Source organism: Cucurbita pepo, chromosome 4, assembly GCF_057944985.1.
Source record: "Cucurbita pepo subsp. pepo isolate OVF chromosome 4, ASM5794498v1, whole genome shotgun sequence".
Taxonomy (NCBI): Eukaryota; Viridiplantae; Streptophyta; class Magnoliopsida; order Cucurbitales; family Cucurbitaceae; genus Cucurbita; species Cucurbita pepo.
This window is the reverse complement of record NC_141801.1, coordinates 11,113,387-11,136,199: the sequence shown is the minus strand read 5'-3', so window position 1 is coordinate 11,136,199 and position 22,813 is coordinate 11,113,387. Positions and strand designations below refer to the sequence as shown.

The 22,813-nt window shown below is 36.7% G+C and overlaps 3 protein-coding genes and 1 long non-coding RNA gene across 7 annotated transcripts; 2 read left to right on the top strand and 2 right to left on the bottom strand.

Moving 5' to 3' along the window:
• Positions 1–1,219: 1,219 nt before the first annotated feature.
• Positions 1,220–4,042, bottom strand: HBP5 (SOUL heme-binding family protein). Its single transcript, XM_023674939.2, has 8 exons — positions 3,531–4,042; positions 3,266–3,403; positions 3,102–3,170; positions 2,945–3,016; positions 2,771–2,853; positions 1,921–2,052; positions 1,570–1,783; positions 1,220–1,420 (listed from the first exon to the last, which is right to left on the bottom strand). Exons 1-8 carry the CDS (start codon positions 3,927–3,929, stop codon positions 1,376–1,378), a joined length of 1,152 nt encoding a protein of 383 aa, XP_023530707.2. The 5' UTR covers positions 3,930–4,042; the 3' UTR covers positions 1,220–1,375.
• Positions 4,043–9,107: 5,065 nt separating this feature from the next.
• Positions 9,108–11,041, top strand: LOC111793667 (protein SLENDER RICE1-LIKE 1). Its single transcript, XM_023675658.2, has one exon. It carries the CDS (start codon positions 9,276–9,278, stop codon positions 10,878–10,880), a length of 1,605 nt encoding a protein of 534 aa, XP_023531426.2. The 5' UTR covers positions 9,108–9,275; the 3' UTR covers positions 10,881–11,041.
• A 3,116-nt stretch (positions 11,042–14,157) lies between these two features.
• On the top strand, positions 14,158–21,235 carry LOC111794085 (uncharacterized). Of its 4 annotated transcripts, XR_015420724.1 has the most exons (7): positions 14,158–14,295; positions 14,463–14,617; positions 19,195–19,346; positions 19,532–19,702; positions 20,242–20,351; positions 20,607–20,702; positions 20,815–21,233. It is a non-coding gene; the product is annotated as an uncharacterized LOC111794085 (long non-coding RNA). The 4 variants fall into 4 exon arrangements; XR_015420725.1 differs by having other exon boundaries at positions 19,195–19,702; positions 20,230–20,351; positions 20,815–21,235; XR_015420723.1 differs by having other exon boundaries at positions 19,195–19,841; positions 20,815–21,235.
• Positions 14,293–19,489, bottom strand: LOC111794084 (protein argonaute PNH1). Its single transcript, XM_023676215.2, has 22 exons — positions 19,169–19,489; positions 18,865–19,073; positions 18,637–18,783; positions 18,401–18,534; positions 18,185–18,294; positions 17,967–18,073; positions 17,736–17,874; positions 17,535–17,651; positions 17,299–17,406; positions 17,138–17,209; positions 16,939–17,061; positions 16,680–16,839; positions 16,253–16,374; positions 16,027–16,164; positions 15,803–15,945; positions 15,650–15,712; positions 15,479–15,542; positions 15,248–15,383; positions 15,061–15,134; positions 14,837–14,931; positions 14,714–14,745; positions 14,293–14,593 (listed from the first exon to the last, which is right to left on the bottom strand). The coding sequence occupies exons 1-22, from the start codon at positions 19,487–19,489 to the stop codon at positions 14,424–14,426; spliced, it is 2,784 nt and encodes a 927-aa protein (XP_023531983.1). The 3' UTR covers positions 14,293–14,423.
• Positions 21,236–22,813: the final 1,578 nt, after the last annotated feature.

Sequence of the window (22,813 nt, the reverse complement as noted above, 5' to 3'; positions counted from 1 at the left end):
AGAAGAGGATGGAGAGTTAAAGCTCTGGATCCATAGATATACTCTGCATAAAACGAAGAAATGGTAGCTCAATTATTAGTCATTATTTTCCCTACGGTCCACTTTTTGGACCGCAAACCTTCACATATCTCTATCATCATACGTTCAAATTATCATTGTTGGCTCAAGTATACTCACAACTTTAAATTTAAGATAATTTTTTCAATCAATTTTCTCTAGATGCTGCATAATACATCTTTAATTTTCAAAGAAACATCATTTAAGTGGCAACTCAAGTTTTTATATATACTTGATATTGGAGTCATGGTCAGAAACATAAACTACCAATTTTCATCATGCAACTAAAAGTCATCCTATCGACTGACAAGTTCGTGAAGCAGTTTTGTGAGATCTCACATTGGTTGGAGAAAGGATCCCACATTGGTTGGAGAAAGGAACGAAGCATTCCTTATCAGGGTGTAAAAACTTCTACTTAGTAGACGCATTTTAAAATTGTGAGACTGACAACGATACGTAATTGGTCAAATCGAACCATATCTATTAGCCGTGAGTTTGAGCTGTTAAAGGTTTACTTAGTCTAGATAGAGTCGTAAGAAGGTTGTGCTTGTTGGAAGGGATAAGGTTAAGGATGTGATTGAAGTAGGAGTATATCTCACACACGGTAATGTAGGTGTCCAACTTAGCCCCAAAGCTGTAAATAACAACCAATATTGAAGTTGGCAACATTTTCGTTTTCCTACACGTTGAAAATGGTGTGTAATAAATTATGGGACCAATGTATCTAAAAGACCACTTGTAACACTAGAGAAAAAAAAAAAACAAAATAATCCGTTAAAAGCCAACATAGGGATAAAAAGGTCATTTTGTGGGCTTCTCTTCTGGTCTCTCCTCAAGGTTTTGAAAAACGTATTCTAGAGAGAGGTTTCTATCCTATTAAGAAATGTTTCGTTCACTTCTCCAACAGATGTGAGATCTCACACATATTGTATCAACATAGCTTACACTTTGCTCCATAGACATCTCTAGATTTAAAAAGCCTCTCACTTTTACAAATCAAACGACCTTTGTTGTCCACAATCGGGCAAGATAGAACCGGTATGCCCTCGATCTCCAACTTTCATAGCATTAGCTAACCATTGAGTGAAAATTAACTATCAAAATTGTTCTCAGTAACTTTCTTTCTCCAAAATGTAAAAATAAGAAATGGGGAAAGCAAAAATAAACATGCAATCTTATGGTATCCTTTTCATTATCTCAAGAAATTTTTGTTTGCTAACTTAACTATAAGCAAAACTTGTTGATCGCAGAACAGCCAAAATATATACAAAATATGAATTAGGACTCAAAGGCTTCAAAACCTCTGGCTTGATTGGGTCTACTCCAATGAGAATTCTTCAAGCCATATTAGAACCTCATTTCTCTGCCAACAAAACCCCAAATAAGTGCTTATTTATATGGAACAGATAACCTTAAAATCTGTCCTGTCCTTGAACTCAACATGTGATCAAACAATGTCAAACCATAACTACAACAACATATGATGGAAAGGCAAATGGACTTTGGACTTACCATTATAAAGTTCCATGTTCGTCCAGGGTCGTTATACCGAGCAAGCAAACAGCCGTTACCAGGTTTGAGACCATCCTTTATGAGACTAGACCGCAACTCTTTGGCCTTCTCTTGCACAATCTCTTCGGTAGGTTTTCCACTGAATTTCAACACTGCAGCAGTTCCTCCTTCAACCTTTCTCAAGCCAATTGTGTCTTGTTCAGGATCTGGTAAACTGAACAAAGTGAAGTGATGATGTTCATTAATAGCTTAGCAGCATTCGTAATGGTTTGAGTTTGACTACAACTTCATGTGTTCAGTTCTTCCATAGTTTCATTTCAAAGGATTTGAAGAGGGATCAGTTAACCACACCTGTATAGATCTTTCTCTGAAGGAAGAACTATTTGAATGGAGACTTTGGGTGATTCAGAGTCAAATGTTTGGGTGAATACAGGAGTTGTCATGGGAATCTTCTCCTTTGCTGAGTTTTTCCCAAATATATACCTGTGTTTATTGAATTACAGTGTATCATCCACAACAACAAGAATTATACTTCTACTATTACAAAAAATGTAGGACTTTATAGGTGCTGTGCTGCACTGTCCCAAAATATTGCTAAAGTGAGTTCGGAATACCTTCTAAAATCACTGAGAAAGGTAATTCAAACGTGGCCCGACTAAAGGAAAAGAGGAAGACTGTAACAGCCCAAGCCCAAGGCCACCGCTAGCAGATATTGTCTACTCTGCGCTTACCCTTTCAGCCTTCCCATCAAGGTTTTTAAAACATGTCTGTTAGGGAAAGGTTTTCACACTCTTATAAAAAATGATTCGTTCCCCTCTCCAACCAATGTGGGATCTCACAATCCACCCCTTCAGAGCCAACGTCCTCGTTGGCACTCATTACCCTCTCCAATCAATGTGGGATCTCACAATCCACCCCCCTTTAGGGTCCAACGTTCTCAATGGCACAGCGCCCGGTGTCTGGCTCTGATACTATTTGTAACAGGCTGAGCCCACCGCTAGCAGATAATGTCCTCTTTGAGCTTTTTCCCTTTCAAGCTTCCCCTCAAGGTTTTAAGAATAGGTTTCCACACCCTTATAAAGAATGTTTCATTTCCTTCTCCAACTAGTGTGGGATCTCACAATCCACCCCTTTGGAGCCCAGCGTCCTCGCTGGCACTCGTTACCCTCTCCAATCGATGTGGGATCTCACAAAGACTTACCCAGCAACTGTATTGAATCCAGCAGACCCAGCGAGTTTATCTCCACTTGTTTCAACAACAATAAATGGTGCATATTTCCTCACCTGAAGAAAACATTTACATTGAATCATGAAACAGAGATAGAAGGTTCCTATAAAGATCATGAAACAGAGAAAAGAGAAGTAGAAAACAAACCTCATAATTAGCAGTCCTTTTCAGTATCTCATACTTGGGTGATTCCAATTCTGGAGTCTTATAAAATCGAAGCTAAAGAGACCAAAAAAAAAAAAAGAAAAAAAAAAACATCAGAAGTGTCTTGTAGATGATTATCATCATATTATAACGAGAGTACCTGCTTAAATACATCCAACAACCCTTCTACAGAAAAGTAGTCATTATTCTGTATTGAATCCCAGAGATCCTACGATACAAACGGATGAGATGGGCTTGAATAGAATTTCATAACTCATAGCCACAAATTTTCTCATTCAACTTTCAAATTAAGGAGGAGGTTACCACATGACTACAGAACTTGCCCGTCTCTGGATTGATACCCATGATGGAATTTCCCGTGAAAACTAATTGTGGTTTCCATGGCAGAAGAACAAACTTCATTACCATAGTCCATCTTGTAGTTATTTCATAAGCTCCTGTCTAGAGCGACTCAATCAGTGAGATTAATATTCAAAACCAGCTCTATGAAATCATTCAACTCCCAGATCCAACTAATGAGTAATGATGGAATTGATCATAATGGGCGAGAAATTGAAGAGAATCGAACCTTTTTAACCCAGTGCAATAAGAACTCAGGCCTGAAGAGTTCTCGCAAGAGGGAAATATTGAACAAATACCCAGTAATCGTATCGTGCTTGGTAATGGGGTCCCGGAATCTCACTCCATCGTCATACGCCGTTCGATCAATCCCCTGTTCATCGAAGAGATGGGGAAGATCTTCGTATAAGAAATCCACCAATTGGTCCACATCGACCGTCGATTTTGGTGGGTTTTGATCGACCAAGCTTAATCGAACGACCCACTTGGAATTTCGGGTATGGGGTTTAGAAGGTACAGTTCTGCTTCGGGTGATTAGTCTGCCAGAATTGGGCGGCCGGAAACCGAAACCGAGTGATGGGGTTGAGAGTGCCAGAGAGTTTTGGAGGGAAAATGGAAGAGCGGCCATTTGAGCCACAACCCGCGAACTGCCATTGGGGAGGTGGGATTATTTGGAGGTTGAAGACGAGTGGGGGCAGTGAATGGCTAGTCTTTGGTGAGAATTTTGTGGTGCAGAATCAGCCAAATCATATTAACAACCTACGTGTTCAAATCTGGACCATCATTGTATGAACCAAAAATAAGAGATATTCAGATTCAGCTCTTCCGTGGACGTGTTTCTGTGTTTTTCCAACACTTTTCAAAGTCAAAACAACAATTTCCAGTATTTGCATGTTTTATAAACTTACTGAAAGTTCCAATTTTTATTTTCATTTAATATTCTTTTAAATTTGCTGGACGATTGTTAGGAAAGAGTACCAAATTGATTAATTTAGAGGATTCTCATAGACTTATAAATAAGAAAATCTCTATTAGTATAAGTTTATGATTAGAGTGGACAATATCATACCATCTCGTGATTCCTAGCCGTAGGTTGATTAAATTTTCTTATTATTTGAAAGCTTTAAATATTTTTGGAATATCAAACAAGTTGTTTTTCTTTGAGTTTTTACGTTTGGGCTTCCCTCAAAGTTTTAAAACGTGACTGTTATGAATACATTTTCACATCGTTACAAGAAATGTTTCGTTTCTCTCTCCAACTGATATGAGATCTCACATTTTTAATCTACTTCGATTTCGAATAAGTTTTAACCATCTCATAATTTTTTAGTTGAAAATATATATAAGAGGCAAGTGGACGAATATTATAAGAGAATGTTGAGATTAGAATTTTTAAAGATTATGACATGAACAGAGTAAACGCTACGATATAGACAAAACGAGAAAGCATTAGAAAGTATCGAACCCTACCGAACCATATGAGGTGAGTAGTGAAGAGGTTTGACGTTGGAGTGCCCCCACTAAGGTGAGTAAAGAGGAAGAATGAGAATTGGATAAGCATCAAAATAATCCTACACATACACAATACAACATGTGATTAAATTCAACCCACTTCTCTCCAACTGTGGTTAAGTTGAATCTTAAATTTTTTCCACTCAAACAATTTTTATTAAATAATTATTTTCAAACTCAAACATTGAGTTGTTTATGTCGTTTATTTAATTTATTTTATTGATATCAAACTAATGAATTAGCTAATCTCATAAATTTTTATTTATTTAACTCAGCATAAATCGTATTAATTAAGTTAGGTTAATGGAATTTGGGTAAGAATAAATTGATTCTAAGCCACATTTAGATGACAGCGAAGATTCTTATAAAATTAGAACGTGACTTTGATTGAGCATCTAAGCATCTATCTTTTAAAGACATATGCTTCTTGATTTCTCCCACATTACTAAATATTTAGTAATGTGTTCTCATAATGTACACACCCATCTCTATAAATAAAATCAAATTCATTAATAAAATTGGATTCTCCCTCAAAAAAAAAAAAAAAAAAAAAAAAAAAAAAAAAAAAAAAAAAAAAACCAGTAAATTAAGTAAATTTACTTAACATTCAGTCATCATATATAAATAATTAAGAATTAAGAATAGTGGAAAGTAAAACATGAGCAAAATAAATTTGAAAACCCATTTTAAAAATGATTATGAAAAGCATGAATTTTACTCACATAATCTCAAAAATTATTCTTAAATTTTTATTTAAAAAAACAACAAATTATATAAAGGTCAATTTTGTGCGAACTTGGAATAAAATTGAAATAGTGGGTTTTTATTATTATTATTTATTTTTAATTACTCATTTGAATAAATAATAATAATAATAATAATAGTAATATGTTTGGGATCCCAACCCTCCTGCTTATATAAAGCATGAAGATTGGGTCGCCATTGTCATCAAACTCAGGGCTCTGCTTTACTTTTTAGCTCATCCCATCTCATTTCTTACACAAAATGCCTCCCATTTCAAAGCCCTTCGACTCCAGTTGCAACAACCATGGAGATAGTAACAATGGCGGCAAGAACTACCTCGACCCACCCGCGCCTCCGCCCCTTCCTCCACCTGCTGCCGATGTAATTGGCGGCGGAGGCATCGTTGCAGATCATGACTTTGCCCCCGCTGCATGAACTCAAGAGAAAGAGATCGAGTATAACATTATTGCAAGTTTTGCCGATAGGCTTAAACCGACGATAATAACTAGCTAGCTTCGGCAGTGGTGCGCTTTCTTTTCATATACATATTTTCTTTTGGAACTCGATCGTATATATTTTGACCAATGGAGTCCGGTTCAAGTTCGATAACATATCTGTTATTGACATAATAAATTATATATCATAACATAACAAAAAAAAAAAAAAATCGTGTTTATTTTTATTTGATGACTAAATAATTTTATAATTAAAAAACTAAAGAAATCAAGAAAAAAATTGAATTTGAATATAAAAATAAAACAATTTTGTTGATAGTAAACATTTTCGTGTTAAAAAAATAAAATTTGAGAATGGGAATAGATCAAATCAACCTCAACGTCAACATCACGTGGGGCTGAATGAATGATTTAGATTTAAGCACACGCACACGTGACTATCATGGATGGTTTTTTTTATCAATTGTGAGGCTATAATTATCTATCATATTCTTATCCAAAGTATTTATTAAAAAGAATAAAGAATTATGTATCATTTTCTTAAGCAACATGGAATAAATATGTCACATAACTTAATACCATGGTCAATTGTTACATCCATAATTGATTTAATTTCTTTTAATAAACACACCCGTAAATTATATATATATAAAAATATATATTATATCAAATAGTCACACATAAATTTAGATTTTTACTTGAAATATACTATTTTAGTAAACCAATTTAGAGTTTAAAAGGTCGAAATATTGTTAGATAATGTTTTTGTTTAAGTTAAAAATGTTATGGTTAAGCCAATATCAAATTGTCAAATAATTTAGTCGATAAAATATTAACACAAATATGAACGTATATTTTAATTCGTAAAGTGTTTGTTTTTATTTATATATGTTCTTAATTTTTTCAAAAAAAAAAAAAAAAAAGAAAGAAAAAACGGTGGAGCACTACGTTTCCGTATAATTCTCTGGCTCACCAAATTGGGCTTGGCCCAATTCATTTGGGCCTCAACACATGGGCTTTTGAATGCTATATTAAGTATTACTTTAAAAAGAAAATCTAAAAAGTTTATTACAAATGAATTTGAAATTCGAGTAATTAATATTGATCCAATAAATTAGGAGATGTAAGCGAGCAGTGGTTCTTGTGACGTCAAATTCAAACATTATTAAAATATTATAGGTATTTTTGAACTCTTTTTTTAGATTGAATTATAAATTTAGTCATAAATTAAAAAAAAAAAAAAAAAAAAAAAAAAAAAAAAAAAAAAGAGAGAGTTAGGGTTTTTAGATCTGATAATGAGAAAGAAGAAGATGTGTGTATATTTGATCCTGTGGACCAGAGGCAAGGGATTAGACAGAAACACCCATGTGCCATTTCAACCTTCTGCACATGCCCCCACTCAAAAACCTTCCTCCAACCTTCCACATTTAAATCTCACCCCCCATTCTTTTCTTTTTCTTTTTTTTTTTTATTTTTTTCAATTATAAAATCCAAAATAATATAAAAATAACACACTACGTCCACGTAAGCAGTTTACCAAATCAACATTGATCCTACGTGGGGTGACAGGCAGGTCGTCAAAAAATGAAAAATCGTGCTGTTTTTGGGGACTATGCATGGCATGCAACCGTCCCTAATTCCCATGCACTCCCTCCCTTTTATTCTTTGACCACTTCTTCCATTTAAATATTTATTCCAATTTTTCATTCAAATTATGGTCACCAATTTACATTACAACATTTTTTTACAGCATCGGGATGTGAGAAAAATATTCTTTTAAATACAAATCATTCTTATTTTGCGTGTACCCTATACTCATCTCTTAGCATCGGTTTTATCACTTCACTTCCACCTCTCTCTCTCTCTCTCTCTCTCTCTCTCTCTCTCTCTGTTCCATTCACTTTGACTCCCTCTATATTGGTCCTACTAGATTCACTCCAACCCAAGCCCAGCCCAGCCGAGCCATTCCATTATACGTTTCACACAAATACCCCTCAATTTTATTATGCTATACTATATACCAATAATTATTAGATTAATTAAATGAAGCTAGTGGGGCGGGTGTCGCTATCTTTGTCTTAATAATGGTAGTTAATCGATTAATATACTCACTCTTGTGTGTTGCTCTAAATGACGTGGACTGCGACCACTCTATTCAAACATTATTAATCACCCCATGACTACGCCTTAATAATGCGCTGTGTCACCAATGTCTACCTGTCACTTACATCCAGCGTGTATTTTTTTTTTTTTTTTTTTCTCAACAATTTTATACACCGCTTGCTTTGTCTTTATTTTAATCCTATTTATTACTACACATACTCTTCTTTGTTTCTTTTTTAGTACAAACATTGTAAAAGAAAATTTATTGAAACCTCTGCATTTGGTAATTTGTAATTTCATTCATTTCATAGCAGTTTCGTTAAATAACGTAAACATTAAATGCAATATATTTTTTTATTTTTTCTACAATAATATTTATACAATTTTAAAATATTATATGGTTTTAAATTGTTTTTCTTTTCCATCCACGTGTGTCTAACTGCCGGTTGCATAGAGATTCTGTTTGGGGGATTTTTTTTTTTTTTTTTTTTTTTTAATTTTTCAAAACAATCGATATATTTTTTTATTACACACAAAAGTACTTTGTGTATATTATTATTTATTCCTCGCTTTTCAACGGATATTCCGTATTTAATCGTATATTTAGATGGATTTACAACACAATAAAATTAGATAAATAATGCTAACTTATCTACCAACTGATGAGACCAATTTGAGGATAATTAAAAAAAAAAAAAAGATATAATTTTAGTTATAATCCACGTTGGCATGGCTGGTTATTTTGAGCTCCATACATTTTATGGAAGGTGTGGTAGGTTTGAATCTGGGATTTGATTTTTTTTATTACAAAAATAGTTTTGGAAATAAAAATAAAATTGATTTTGATGAGCGTGTTAAGTGTAAAAACTGGTTATTTTTTGAATTTCCAATTTCCCACGACTGTTGTTAAATTCTGAGATGCACCGCCTCTGTGTCTCTGTTTCTAAAATCCTTTTCGTCCTCTCCCATTTAGCCATCGCTTTTCACTCTCTCCCTCACTCTCCTAATTTAACAGACCTCCATTGTTTTCAATTCTATATGGCCATGGTCAACTTAACATCCCAAATCCCCTTTTCTTGATTCCTTCTTCTTCTTCTTCAACAACCAATCCATTTCTCTCTCTCTCTCTCTCTCTCTCTTTCTGTTTGTTAATCAATTTAATGGCCCCTTTCGACTCCGCCGCCTCCTCTGGTACCAGCAGCAGCGGCAGCTCCTCCTCTTCCTCCTCCACCGTCACCAAACCCCAGGACATCGATGGCCTACTCGCCGGCGCAGGGTATAAAGTTCGCGCCTCCGACCTTCACCACGTCGCTCAACGCCTCGAACGCCTTGAATCCGCCATGGTTAACTCTTCCTCCGAGATCTCTCAACTCGCCTCAGAGACTGTCCATTACAATCCTTCCGACATCGCGTCTTGGGTCGATTCCATTCTCTCCGAGTTGAATCAAACCACCTCGTTGCCGTCCGATATCCTCGATTTCCCTGATCTTATTCCCGGTTCTAATCAGACGGCTGGAAATGTCTCCTGGACCGATCCTTGTGTTGCTGCGCAACACCAGAACTTATCTCACAATCAACTAACCGTCGTGACCGCCATGGAGGAGGATTCCGGTATAAAGCTCGTTCACATGCTCGTTACGTGTGCCGATTCAATTCACCGTGGTGATTTCCCATTGGCTGGTTCTCTGATTGTCGAAATGCAGAGTTTGCTCTCTGGTATCAACACCGATTGCGGCATCGGAAAAGTCGCTGGTTACTTCATCGACGCGCTCACTCGGCGCGTGTTTACACCGCATGACACAACCATGAACACCACCGGCTACGAAAACGAGCTTTTATATCATCATTATTACGAAGCTTGCCCTTACCTTAAATTCGCCCATTTCACCGCTAATCAAGCTATTTTAGAAGCCTTCGACGGTCACGATTGTGTCCACGTCATCGATTTCAATCTAATGCACGGCTTACAATGGCCGGCATTAATCCAAGCCCTCGCTCTCCGCCCTGGCGGCCCTCCTCTTCTTCGTTTAACCGGCATTGGCCCACCATCTTCTGACGGCCGTGACTCGCTTCGTGAAATCGGATTGCGGCTCGCCGAGTTGGCCCGGTCGGTGAACGTTCGGTTCGCCTTCCGCGGCGTGGCGGCGTCAAGGCTGGAAGATGTGAAGCCGTGGATGCTTCAAGTGAATCCAAAGGAGACGGTGGCGGTGAACTCTATTATGCAGCTCCACCGGCTACTGGGAAACAACAACCGGTCCTCCTCCGCCATGGAAACGGTTCTGGGGTGGATCCGGAGTTTGAACCCGAAGATCGTTACAGTAGTGGAGCAAGAAGCCGACCACAACCAGACCGGGTTCTTGGATCGGTTCACAGAGGCGCTATTTTATTACTCCACCATGTTCGATTCGCTTGAAGCTTGCTGTATGATGCCGGAGAAGGCTCTAGCGGAGATGTATCTACAGAGGGAGATTTGCAACGTGGTGAGCTGTGAAGGACCAGCTCGAGTGGAGCGCCATGAGCCGCTTGTCAAGTGGAGATCTCGGCTCCGACAAGCCGGTTTTAGAGCCCTCCATTTGGGATCCAACGCCTTCAAACAAGCCAGTATGCTGCTAACGCTCTTCTCCGCAGAGGGATTCTCCGTGGAGGAGAACGAAGGGTGTTTAACGCTCGGGTGGCACAGCCGCCCTCTCATCGCGGCTTCGGCTTGGCAGGCCGCCCCGCCGCCGGATGCAACTGCAAATCATCCATTCGGAGGAACAGTATAAAATAAAAATAATAATAATGTAAAATTCTTTTTTTTTTTTTTTTTCTTTAATTCCCATCGAACCCAAAAAAGAAAAACAGAGAAAAAAAAAATGGTAGTTCCATCCATCAGATTGCATTAAATTTGAATATAAAGAGTCAATGATATGGACGTTGGATCTAATCTTGTAATTCTTAATGTGTGGTTTAGCTTTACCCATCAAAAGGTTTTAATTATTAATCCCTAATTACTCCTTTTGCTTATCCCTAATCCCCCGTTCATTTACCAATTCCTCTCTATATTACATTTAATTTCTTGTCCATTAAATAAATATTTAATGAAGAATTAATTCAAAATTAATGTCAAGTGCCTCTTCTGTTTTTATTTATTTAAAATAAATAAAATGAAATATGTTAAGGTTGGTATTAGGAGCAGCGAGGCCTACCCTAATTACTGCCTTATTTATATGTTCCTTTAACAGGGACAAGTTGAATGTTATCCGTACGTTTCACCCACTTCTTTTATTATTCTTTCAAATCCATTATCTTCTTTTCTTTATTACATAAATATAGTCATACATAGTTAACGTGTTGTGAAATTAAGAGCTGGTAATTAGTAATTTATGGCAGAAATGGAAGAGGTTTGGTTGAAAAGAATAGGAAATATAGGGGATGAAAATGGAATAAAAGAAAAGGGAGAGGGGCAATGGAAAAGAGAAGAGATGGAGGAGGACGAAAAGGCAAAAAACAGGAAAAAGAAAGAAACAGAGTTGTGGGGTTGTGTTTTGGGGAAAGGAGACCCAGGAGGGGGTGATTGGAATAGGGTGGCATGTGGGATTGGCCCGACACTAAAGGAAGAAACGGACTCGCCCAACGTCGCCAAAACGGGACCCCTACTACCTGGCTGGCTGGCTGGTGGCTGGCTGGTGGCTGGCTGAATCAAAATAATTTATAACTTTCTTCAGACCTGTTTCAGCCCTGAGTTTTAAATTTTAAGTAACAAACCCGCCGCTAAACCTACCTATGCTTTCTTACTCAAATTCGGTACCCTCTTTTATTTTTCTCTTCTTTTTTTTTTTTTTCTTTTAATAATCATGGTGGTGGGTTCCACCCTTTCCCTTTCCATTTTTTCATAATAATAGTAGGTCCTACCCCTTTTCTCTTTTATCTCTCTTAAATAACTTTTTATATTTATAATTACATACATTTACCTTTTATTTTTATATATAATTCATTGAATTTCGTACCGTTTGCTTCCTTAAAAAATTGATATTAATTAGCTTAATATATATATATACATTCCCTGTAATTTTGTGGGTCCCATTATTTCAGTAATTTAGGGTTATGGTTAAAAGGGATTATGAGTCACGTGAGAGAAAAAGAGAGAGAGAGTGTGTGGGTGAGGGTGCAGGTGTAAGGCAGATGCAGCAACAGCTAGGGCGTGCTGTGCGAACTGTGGCATCACCTCAGCTGGCCTGTCCATGGGCCGTCCCTTTACTGACTCAACTTGTGCTGTTGTGCATTATAATTTGGGCCCCTCCAAAGCGTTTGATCAAATGTCTAAAAGAAGGGCGTTTTTCTTTGTTTTTTTGGTACACTAAATTACTCCTTTTTTTTTTTCTTCTTCAAACTTCCACAACCACTCCCTCTCCTCATCATTCTTTCTCTCAATCACAATTTCATTTTTTTTTTATTTTTTTTTTTTCTTTCAATGAAATTTTACAAAATTGAAACTGGAGATGGCTAAGGAAACAAGCTTCCGCAAGTCGAGGAAATTAAGCCGATGAAAAAGCGGGTCAATCCGGAAGAATCCGGACCCAGTAGACCCGATATGTGGCCTACCATTCCCTAATTTCACGTGATCCCGTTCTGCGTGCTGACTAAGTCGGAAAATCCCATGGCCCACATTCAAAAATATTTCCCAGGGGACCACCTTTACCTCTGCATCGACCGCCACATTCACGTCTCACTTATCTCCCACGTGGACACCGATATTACCCCTCCTCCTTTCTTTTTTATTATTATTTTTTCCACCTCACCCTTCTTTTTCTTTTAAATCCTTTTAATTAATATTTATTTATAATTTTTTACCTGGTCCGTCCCTCGTGGGTCAATTTTCCGTGAGAGAGACCCGTCGTAGTCTCCGGCCCATCATTTCGGATAGGATCCTCTGCGGACTAGACTAGGGAAACAGCCTCTGCTCCTTCCTTCTGCCAATCTTATCTTACACTATATTTATAGTTAAATTACATTTTACCTACCAAACTTCTAAATTTAATTTCTATATTTTATAAGTATAAACTTGTTCACCACTAATTCACTAAATTTAAATATTTAATTTTGTTTAATCAAAACAACCGTGATTTAACTTTTCACCAACTCGCACCTTTGGATATCATAAATTACGTGGGTGAAATCCATAATCAAGATTTTCTTATATTATTATTAATTTTAATCATCGGGTCTATTTAAAATAAATATAGCCACCTTCCTTCACCGTTTTTCCGCCTTTTCATTTTAAAATATTCCTTCACCTCTTTCTTAATAATTGCATTAATTTCAAACACGCTTTACTTATGTCTTATTTTAGTATCATGTTTTAAGTTGAAAAGGTATTAGATACTTAAAAAAGAAGGTTAACCTTATCCTATAATAAAATATTACTTAAATATTTATTTCAATTTGGTATAGAAAAGTAGGCGCCACGAACAATGAAATTAATTTGAACCAATACCATATAAAATTATAAATATTTCATATAATCAAATAAAGTTGTTGTATAAATGGACTTACTTTATAGCGTAAAAAATGCTTACAAAGATCTCACCATATGGTAAGAAAAATCAAGGTTATGTTCTTGATATCTAATAATTTTATTTATTATATTTTTCTTCTCCCTACTTCTCTACTTAGTCAAATTATTCTACCCTCAAACAAAATAATAATGATATATTTTGTTAAATTACATGTACATTAAGTCAAAAGGAGAACATAACCACTAAAGATATCTACTTTTAAACTGAAAAGTCAAAGATTGCACACGAGAATAATAATGATAATAATTAGATAAAAATACATATTATTAAACAAAAATTGATTACGTTTATGGCCTAACAATTTAAATGATCATTTTTTTTAAAATATAAGTTATAATTAGTGTTTTTTCTTGCTTCAAAATATCAATTTTGTTTGGATACTTTGCAAAAAAAAAAAAAATAATAAATAAAATAAATAAAAATAAATAAATAAAATAAAATTTGAGGTTAAATTTGTAATTGCGGTTCATTACCACTTGTTTGGGGCTGGAGGCCCTGCAAGTCCCAATCAAATTCAGGGTCAAGGCGTTAGGGCGGCAATGGTTGAAAATTTTCAACGGAAGGAGTCAACGATCCACATCAAATCAACCGCGAAAGACGAAGAGAGGCGAATTCAAAATCGGTAAACTTGGTCAAAAATTTTCATTGCTCCGAAGTTTCTTAATACATAGATATATATATTTTTTCGTATATAGTGTGATTGTGAACAAATCGCTTTCCGATTTCTCTCATTCTTGGTTTTTACTTGTGTCAACAATAGAACATCACATTTTTCACTCTCTCTTTCAGTGCAGGCAAAGGCCGGACGCTGGACCCATTTGTGGTTCGAGTGCAGCATCTTTTCGCATTCTCCTGGGCGTCGGGTTCCACGTAGAATCGAGCTCTATACGCTGCTAAATGAGCGTAGTATGCTGGAGGCACTGCATCACACCATAAATGTCATTGTAAGTACTTGATTCTGCAATCCCAGTTTTATGTCTTTAAATTCAAGTAAAGTAACATAGAAGTAAACAATCAAGATGGTATTGTCAAGGAATTACCTACTGAGACTGATCTTGTGCACCGAGCATATCTGTAGGAAAGTTAATGGTTTAAAGTTTAAACAAATAGTAGAAAGAAAGCTATATTGGGAAATTTTGTGAAGATAATTTGAGGATCCTTACGTGTAACAGAGGTTATTAGTCAGAGATTGAATGTCATCAGCACTGAAATTATTCTCATCCCAAAGAACATGATAATGAGCGGGACGACTTGTTCCCTGAAAACAAGAAAACCCAAATATAAATTTATCCTTTTGCTGTTAGTGCAAGTTTTGAGCTTCAATATCCCAATTCTAGTGTTTTGAGTGTTATGTTTTGTCCATTATGATTGTTCTCTTACACCATACCTGGATTCCTGCGTGACTGCATAGATAAAAGTCGAACTCAGTCGGATGACATATCTTTGAATCCACGACAGTACCTACAAATTAAGGACATATGTTGAAAATTCTAAACCAAAAAGTTAAGAGAAGTCCCTTTCTGTAGGACAAAATTTGAAGGCGTTCTGCTATATCTTGCTTGCAAATGTATTACCTGGTAAAATATTACCACTCTTGTCAGTGCTGCTCCTATCACTGTGATTGGATGTGAAAAGTCTGGTATGATGTCGCTTTTGGACAATGATAAAAGTTACTGGAGGTTGGTAACTGGGTTCTAGTGAAGCACAAGCCTATAGATTGGCCAAAATTTGAATTAAAATATGTCCACCTTGCTTTCTTAGGACAACAGCATAGAAAGCAAGTGATTGTAAGCTTTATAACAGACCTTGCGTATGGCATCAAGTTCGTGCAGTAGAACTTGGTAGAACTGACCCTCACTGACACCATCCCTACAAGCATAAAATGGTACACATATAAATCATAATGCAGCTGCTTCACATGCCCCAATTTTACACCAAGTGAAGTCCCTCACGTGATTGTTTAACCCCCATATTACCTATAGAATATTATCCTTAATGGTTTTTGTCCAGTGGCCTTCTTAAATGAAAGCAAGAGCTCCCTGCAAAATAACTAACTTCGTTAGCCCCCAACAGGCAGCTAGGATTAAGCTATTTCATTTCCATTCAATTGCACACCCTCGATTATGCACCTTATCATACCCCCGGCAACTGTGCCGCGATGAGGATCTTTCCATGTTTTGAATAAATCTTGAATCAGTTCTTCTCTGTGAGGCTGAGCACATACCAATCCAGCATATTTTGTAACTTCCGGCCAATCTTGGGAAGCCACAACCTGTATGGCACATGTCAGAGTGGCTCAATCATGAAAACATGTGAAGGAATTTAAGTAATTGAACATTTTGGAAAAGCTTACGGCAGCTATCGATGGAAGAGAATTCTCTCCAGATTCTGGATGGGTGACATCAGCTCCAAAGATTATTGTTGGTATGTCACTGACTAGTGGAATTCTTGACCGCAAAGCATCTAACAGAACAGTGTTTCTTCCACCCATCTTTATAGAACACAAAAACCAATCCAATATTAGATAAGATTGGTGATTATGTATGGTAGAATTGTGAGATAAACTATTGAGTAGAGACCTTGACGTTGATCTTAAGTGACACATTCGCCAAATACTGTCTGCTCTTCTTGAAGACATGCTTTGTTAGACAACACTGCGATATCAATCCCAACTCTGTTTCACAGATCCTTTTAAGATCACCTGAATGAAAATTTTACTTCTCTTAGATAAAATAGAAGGTCAAATTACTTTGTTAAAAATGTTGGGAATTTTGTAAATAGCAGCTCCTTCAGGTAATGTTGGATGCTTCATATGATCCAGACCTTTTCTTTTTACACAGACAGTTAGCGATCCTACAAGTATATTTTTAACAGCAATATTCTTCTTAATACATGAGGAATGTTGACTTGAAGGCACTCATAGGTTTTGGACAAGGATTAGATGATCTAAATTATTTCACAGTTGATAAGTTTTTGTATCGACATATCACAAGTGAAAACAGATACCATATAAAGAGCCGTTGTTGTCCGGAAGAATAGCTATCAGTAACTCTAACTCCATTCCTTCATGTTTGGTATATACTGCATTACATACATATTTTAAGGCCTTTTTCACTTGATCAGGTCTTGCGGAGTATATAGGAATTGCAGGATCTGAGTTAAATTCCTGATAGAAAGATCAGCAAAATTATATTAAAGCAGGATAATTGAGAATGCTGGCAATTCTCAATTCATTGAACATACTCAAGAACAGGCAACTGTTTACCATGCCGGAGACTTGGCACATCTGGACCAGCTGTTGACAGAAACCACAAGCTATGCTCTCTTGGACGTTGCGTGAGAAATTGATACAAGCCCAATATCTTACAACACTTCCATTTATTACTTTCTGCAATGGGGGAAGAAAGTAAAATATCCTTCTATGAGATACATAATAACACATCGAACATTAGGAAGTGACCAACCTTATTCATCATATTCCATTGACCAACTTGAGGCAGATGTTCCCTTTCTTTTCCCGTGTCATGAAATTTTAGCTAGAGGAAAACAAAAAATGAAAATGAGAAATATGTTAAAAAGTGAAGCTGAATATGATGTGGTATTGATAAATTTAGTTCCCAAGTACCCATGGAGATGGGAGGACTCGTGCTTCAACCGATGTAAGCTTGGTGTCAATGCTGATTCCGAACTCTTTTGCATATGGATCTTCCTCGTATGCATTCTGATGAACAGTCTGAAATGCAGCAAATGATTGTTTGATTTTTTTTCTTTGAGTATTCACACAACTAATGTCTTTGCATGGTCCAATACAATGATATAGTTAGTAGATTGAAAAAAGAAAAAAAAAATTATGAATTGGACCTGTAAAATGTCCATTTCTTGATCAGATGGTCTTTGGCATGAAACCTTCAACAAGGAAGCTATTTGCTTTTCATTCAGTCCTTTTGTGTATCTCTGCCCCTTAAGAATCTTACATGCCTGAGGAAAAACATCACATAAATTTTCTGCGGACAAAAGATTCGAGCGTTTAAGGTAACTTGATGGGTAGTTGGCAGAACTGACCTCCATGGGTAGATAGTTCACCTTCTTCTGGTTTCCTACTTGAAGGCAAGGCAAATGTGTGTACTGAATGGTATATCCATACACCTCTTGGAAGTATTCAACGACAGATTTCATGTTCATTTGCTCATCAAGAGGGAAGCTGCGGCAAAACAACTCAATTGAAACAACATCAAAGAGAAAGGGGCAATCTGAAATGCAGAATAAGAGGGAAAGGGCCAAGCTTTTATATACATTAGCTCTCTTGTAGGCTGTGTTGTTAGTCCTGAAATTCGGTATTTCCTTCGCACATTTCCTCTGTGTGTAACTTCAACTTTTACACCTCTGAGCACTTTTTTAATCTTACAAAAAAAAGCATCAATACTAGTTCAGAGCAGAATCATTCAAACTCTGATATTATAACCCAAATTTCATGCTCGAGAAGCAAAAAGTATCTAGAAGAATAATGGTACCTTGATACGATCAGCATCAGACAGTGGTCTTGAATACACATCTTTGTTTAAGATTTGAGCAACAAAATCAATGACAGGGATTGCTTCAATGAATGCAGTGGATGACATGTCTGGATATGAGATGCAATTCCCAAAAGAAAACCATAAGAAAAGTCAATTCAGGCAGACAAAACACAGCCAAGTAGAAGCCTAGGAAAAGAAAACTTCGATGCCCACCAATATTTAGTGACAATCCCATTTGAGTAGGTCGGATGCTTTGATAGAAGCCACGCCAAACTTGCAAACCACCCCCAACATGTTGAGGCTTCTTAATGCAAGGAGAGTAAAAGAATCGCCCAACTGATATATATCTATAATTCCAGATTGAAATTCACCAAAGTATTGAAAACATAAATGCAGCCAGAACATGAATCCAACAAACTAGGCCCAAAAAAGTGCCATTAGATACGAACCTTTGAGCATGAAGCTCCCTCAAGACGATGTCAATGATGGTCAAAGCTTCTTGAGGGTTTTTAACTTGTTTACCAGCAAATAATTCTCGTAACTGGTGCATGCTAGCTAAAGTTACAAACTTTATTTGCACTTTAAATTCTCGTTCCCTGATATGATTACCCCGTATTAAACTTAAAGTTTACCAACTAAAAAAGAGCAAAATATGTGAAGAAAAGAAAAGAAATTGCCTGGGAGTGGCTGCTCCCTCTTCCTCATCAGCCAAAATGACAGTGAACTCTTTTGATGTGAAAGGCAGCAATCCGGCCGTGTACAGGTTGCTTCCTCCATCGTAAACTGGCAGTCGCATCCCCAGCTCTGTGCTTCTATAATGTTTGACCAACTCGGTCAGTATGTTCTTCTTCAGTTTACGAGAAGTAACTTCTGGGGTTATCTTAACCTGCAAGCTCAACAAAATACACACTCAACTTTCATATTTCTATTGCCTCTTTGAAGAAATCTTCTGATCAATACTATGACTTGTTTCCATCTTACATTATAATGGCTTATGTCTGATTCAGGTATTTTGGCTAGGAAGTGGTTGGCTTTAACCAAGCATTTAGTCCCCAGCGAGCCAAAGTCTGGCCTTCTTGGAAATGTTAAGCTTTTGCAGGAAGAAGAAGAGGGAAACTCCAGATTTGGATCAAGCTCCTCTTGTTTCAGTCCTTCCATGGTAGATCCTTTCGCCCTCCTTTTTCCTTTCCTTTTCCATAAACTAGTCTTTTCATCATCCTTTGAGCCATGTAGGGATTTTAACACCATTTGAGAAGACGGTATCACATGTTTCTCTTCTGGCTCCATATGCATGTAGGGCATTTTTCTTTTTTTTCTGTTAACACAGAAAGACTCGTCACTCAGCACAACACTCAACGACTTGAAAGCCGACAAAAGAAAACTTGGAGAAAATTTGTGCTGTGGCAATAAGCAACTTCCATGTTCTCAAGGTGTGGTGTTTAAAAGAAAAGCAGCAAACATGCTAGCAAGCGCAAGATAAAAGGAAAAACTATCAGAGAAAGAGATAAAAAGAAGGTAATGGCATCATATCTCGACAGTGTCCTCTACTTTTTCTCCCAAGCTCTATATATACAGTGAAATTGGAATCTAATAAGCTAAACACATTTCATCTTTCCCATCTTCGAAATTGGAGCCTTTGCATCATATCATCCTGGTTAGTTGGCTAACCAAATCCATTTCTTTCAGAATTACAGAAAACAGTAACACATATGAATTAAAGCATATTTAGAATGGTTAAATTATGTGTTTCTGTACTAAAAAAACAATGGGTGGGGGGTTAATGTATTATTGTTGCCTTTAATATGATAGGATCGAAGTGAAGTGACTGGTTGTCGGATGTAAATGAGATCATGTGGGTCAAACATAATATTTGACCCCAACTTACACAAACCTCACTTCTTTCAGACAACTAAATTTTCTCCCATAAATGGTATGAAAAAATGAATGTTAGAAGCATAAAAAAAAGAAAAAGAAAAGGAAAATGGTTGATTAAGGGAGTGGTCCTAATGGACAACGTGTGAGGGAATGCTATTTATTCCCAGTGGTTTTTGCAGGAAGAAGAGGACAAAGTTGTAAGATGGGGAAAGAATACAAACTCTTTTCAGCGAACAAAAAGGAGCTTTAACTCATCCCAAAGCCCACCCACAGTGTCAAAAGCAGACAGGTATTAAGACAACACATAACAAAGTAAGGGTGGAAAATCAGATGCACCAAATTAACACCCCCCCCCCCCCCCCCCCATACTTAATTCCCCTCAGCAGAATTTCAGTCTCTTCTCATTGTTTCACTGTTCTTTACAAACCAGACACCATTAATACCCTCTGTTATAGCAGCCACACGTCAAATTTCTTCCCCACCCCCCACTCAGTGAAAGCTTGTAACTTTTCTTTTCTTTTTTTCTCTCACTAATTTCTCCCAGGAACTGTAGCAGCTGGAAGAAGCATCCGGTTTTAGTACACTCATGGCATCATCATAAGAGAGACATGAAGAAGAAGAAGAAGAAGAACATTCAAAGGTGATTAAGCTATTATTCAAAACAATTTCCTCTCTGAGTAATGGTTAGAGGAAGAGCAGTGGGTTTGGTAGTAAGATTGTGTGTGTTTTGACATTTAGAATGTGTTGAACAGGGCATGAAGATGCAGGTTGTGGTGTTGGTGAAAGAAAAATGTCAAAAGAGAAAAATGAAAAGAGAGGACTGAGAAGGAGATAATTCGATCTGTCGGTATTCGATTTTTACTTTTCCCACTTCATATTTATTCGATGGCTACGGATCAGACCAAGATTCATTGACCAACACAATACGACACCCAAACTGTGTGAGAACCACAACTCACTGCTCAAGTACCACAATTCTGGATTTTGGGAAGATTCATCTTTCAATCCCCCCCTCCCCCTCTTATTTAACTTTTCACCTCTTGGTTATGTGACCCTGTCTCCATTTATTAAAAAATTATTGAAGAGAGAAACACAGCCCATTCATTAATGTGAAGACATTTGAATGCACAAGTACAATCATGCAAATTTGGGTTCAAGGTAGACATTGTATTATCATAAATACAAAATAAGGACATTAACAAGTGAACTCTTACCAACCAAGGTAGACATTTATCACAGACAATATCATATTGTATTATCATAAATACAAAATAAGGACATTAAGAAGGAACGGAAACAATAGTGTAACAGCCCAAGCCCACTGCTAATAGATATTGTCCGCTTTGACTTGTTATGTATCGTCGTTAGCCTCATAGTTTTGAAACGCATATGTTAAGGAGAGGTTTCCACACCCTTGTAGGAATGCTTCGTTCCCTTCTCCAACCGATGTGAGATCTCACAATCCACCTCCCTTTGGGATCCAGTGTTCTCGCTAGCACACCGCTTGGTGTCTAGCTCTGATACCATTTGTAACAGCCCAAACCCATCAATAACACATATTGTCCACTTTGACCCGTTATATATCATCGTCAGCTTCACAGTTATTAAAACACATATGCTTAGAAGAGGTTTCCACACCTTTATAGGAATGCTTCATTCCCCTCTGCAACCAATGTGTTTATTTCCCTCTCCAATCGATGTAGGATCTCACAAATAGGTTTCAGCTCAATGTGTTCTTCATCTAATTAAGTGTTTTGTCACCATAGTTATAGTTCAACATCTAACAAGTTAATGGTTCAAATTCAGTACAAAAATTAATTGAGTAATTTCAGTAGAATATAGTTTTTTTTAAGTACACCAATTCTTCGATCCAATCCGAAAGAAGTTAATAGAAGTTGATCAAACCAAAATTAAAGTTAAAGAAGATACAATCTTCTAATTTTCTTTTCTATTTCAAAAGAAAAAAACAAGAAGAAATAATTAGTTAGAGAGGGGTGTTATGAGTGGCACAAAAGAAAGTCAATGCCCATACAGATAATATTCACAATAAAAACCCCAAAATGCAAAAATGCAAAATGTTTTGAAAAAAGTGATGAGGAGAAGAAGGAAGTAGTGGAGGGTACAGAGATGAGAGACATTACAGAGAATGTTATTGACATCTCTATGTCAAAAAGCATAAACTAAAGTGAAAAAAACAAAACAAAAACAAAAAAACACACAGCCAAAAGTGAAGGATTTTGAAAAGACATAGTATGCCCAAATTGTGTACAAATTCTCCTCACTCACTGCCTTCACTTCACCAACTCTCTCTCTCTCTCTCTCTCTCTCTCTCTCTCTCATCACCCATCACGTGTGGTGGATAAAAGTTCATATGACACAACATCTGCTTCAGACCAAAAGCTCATACCTCACAACTCAATTCCCATGCCATAATCTCCCATATTCATAGATATTCATACCCAAAATCAATTACTCCTAACTTAATACCAATTGCTTTCCTATAAGATTTAAGGCATAAGAGAGTTTAGAACGAACCTTGAGGACTACGCCATTTGGTCAGCCATAGACTCACACTCCTTTCTCCACCTGCATCCTCATATGTATTAATTACACCTAAAAACGACTAATTATAAAGATAATCAAACCAAACTGAAACCATGCTTTCTGTGTTTGACTGCAGAGAGAAAAAAAAAAAAAAAAAAAAAAAAAAAAGAAGAGGAAGAAGAAGAAGATGGTTTTTGGTTGGAGGTT

Coding starts and splice junctions, on each gene's coding strand:
- HBP5 (XM_023674939.2), bottom strand. CDS start 3,929: ATGGCCGCTCTTCCATTTTCCCTCCAAAACTCTCTGGCACTCTCAACC. Junction 2,854..2,944: donor AAAGGACTGCTAATTATGAG/GTTTGTTTTCTA, acceptor TGTTTTCTTCAG/GTGAGGAAATATGCACCATT. Junction 1,421..1,569: donor GAACATGGAACTTTATAATG/GTAAGTCCAAAG, acceptor TTTTGTTGGCAG/AGAAATGAGGTTCTAATATG.
- LOC111793667 (XM_023675658.2), top strand. CDS start 9,276: ATGGCCCCTTTCGACTCCGCCGCCTCCTCTGGTACCAGCAGCAGCGGC.
- LOC111794084 (XM_023676215.2), bottom strand. CDS start 19,489: ATGCCCTACATGCATATGGAGCCAGAAGAGAAACATGTGATACCGTCT. Junction 18,295..18,400: donor GGGATTGTCACTAAATATTG/GTGGGCATCGAA, acceptor TCTCATATCCAG/ACATGTCATCCACTGCATTC. Junction 17,875..17,966: donor CAGCCTACAAGAGAGCTAAT/GTATATAAAAGC, acceptor GTTTTGCCGCAG/CTTCCCTCTTGATGAGCAAA.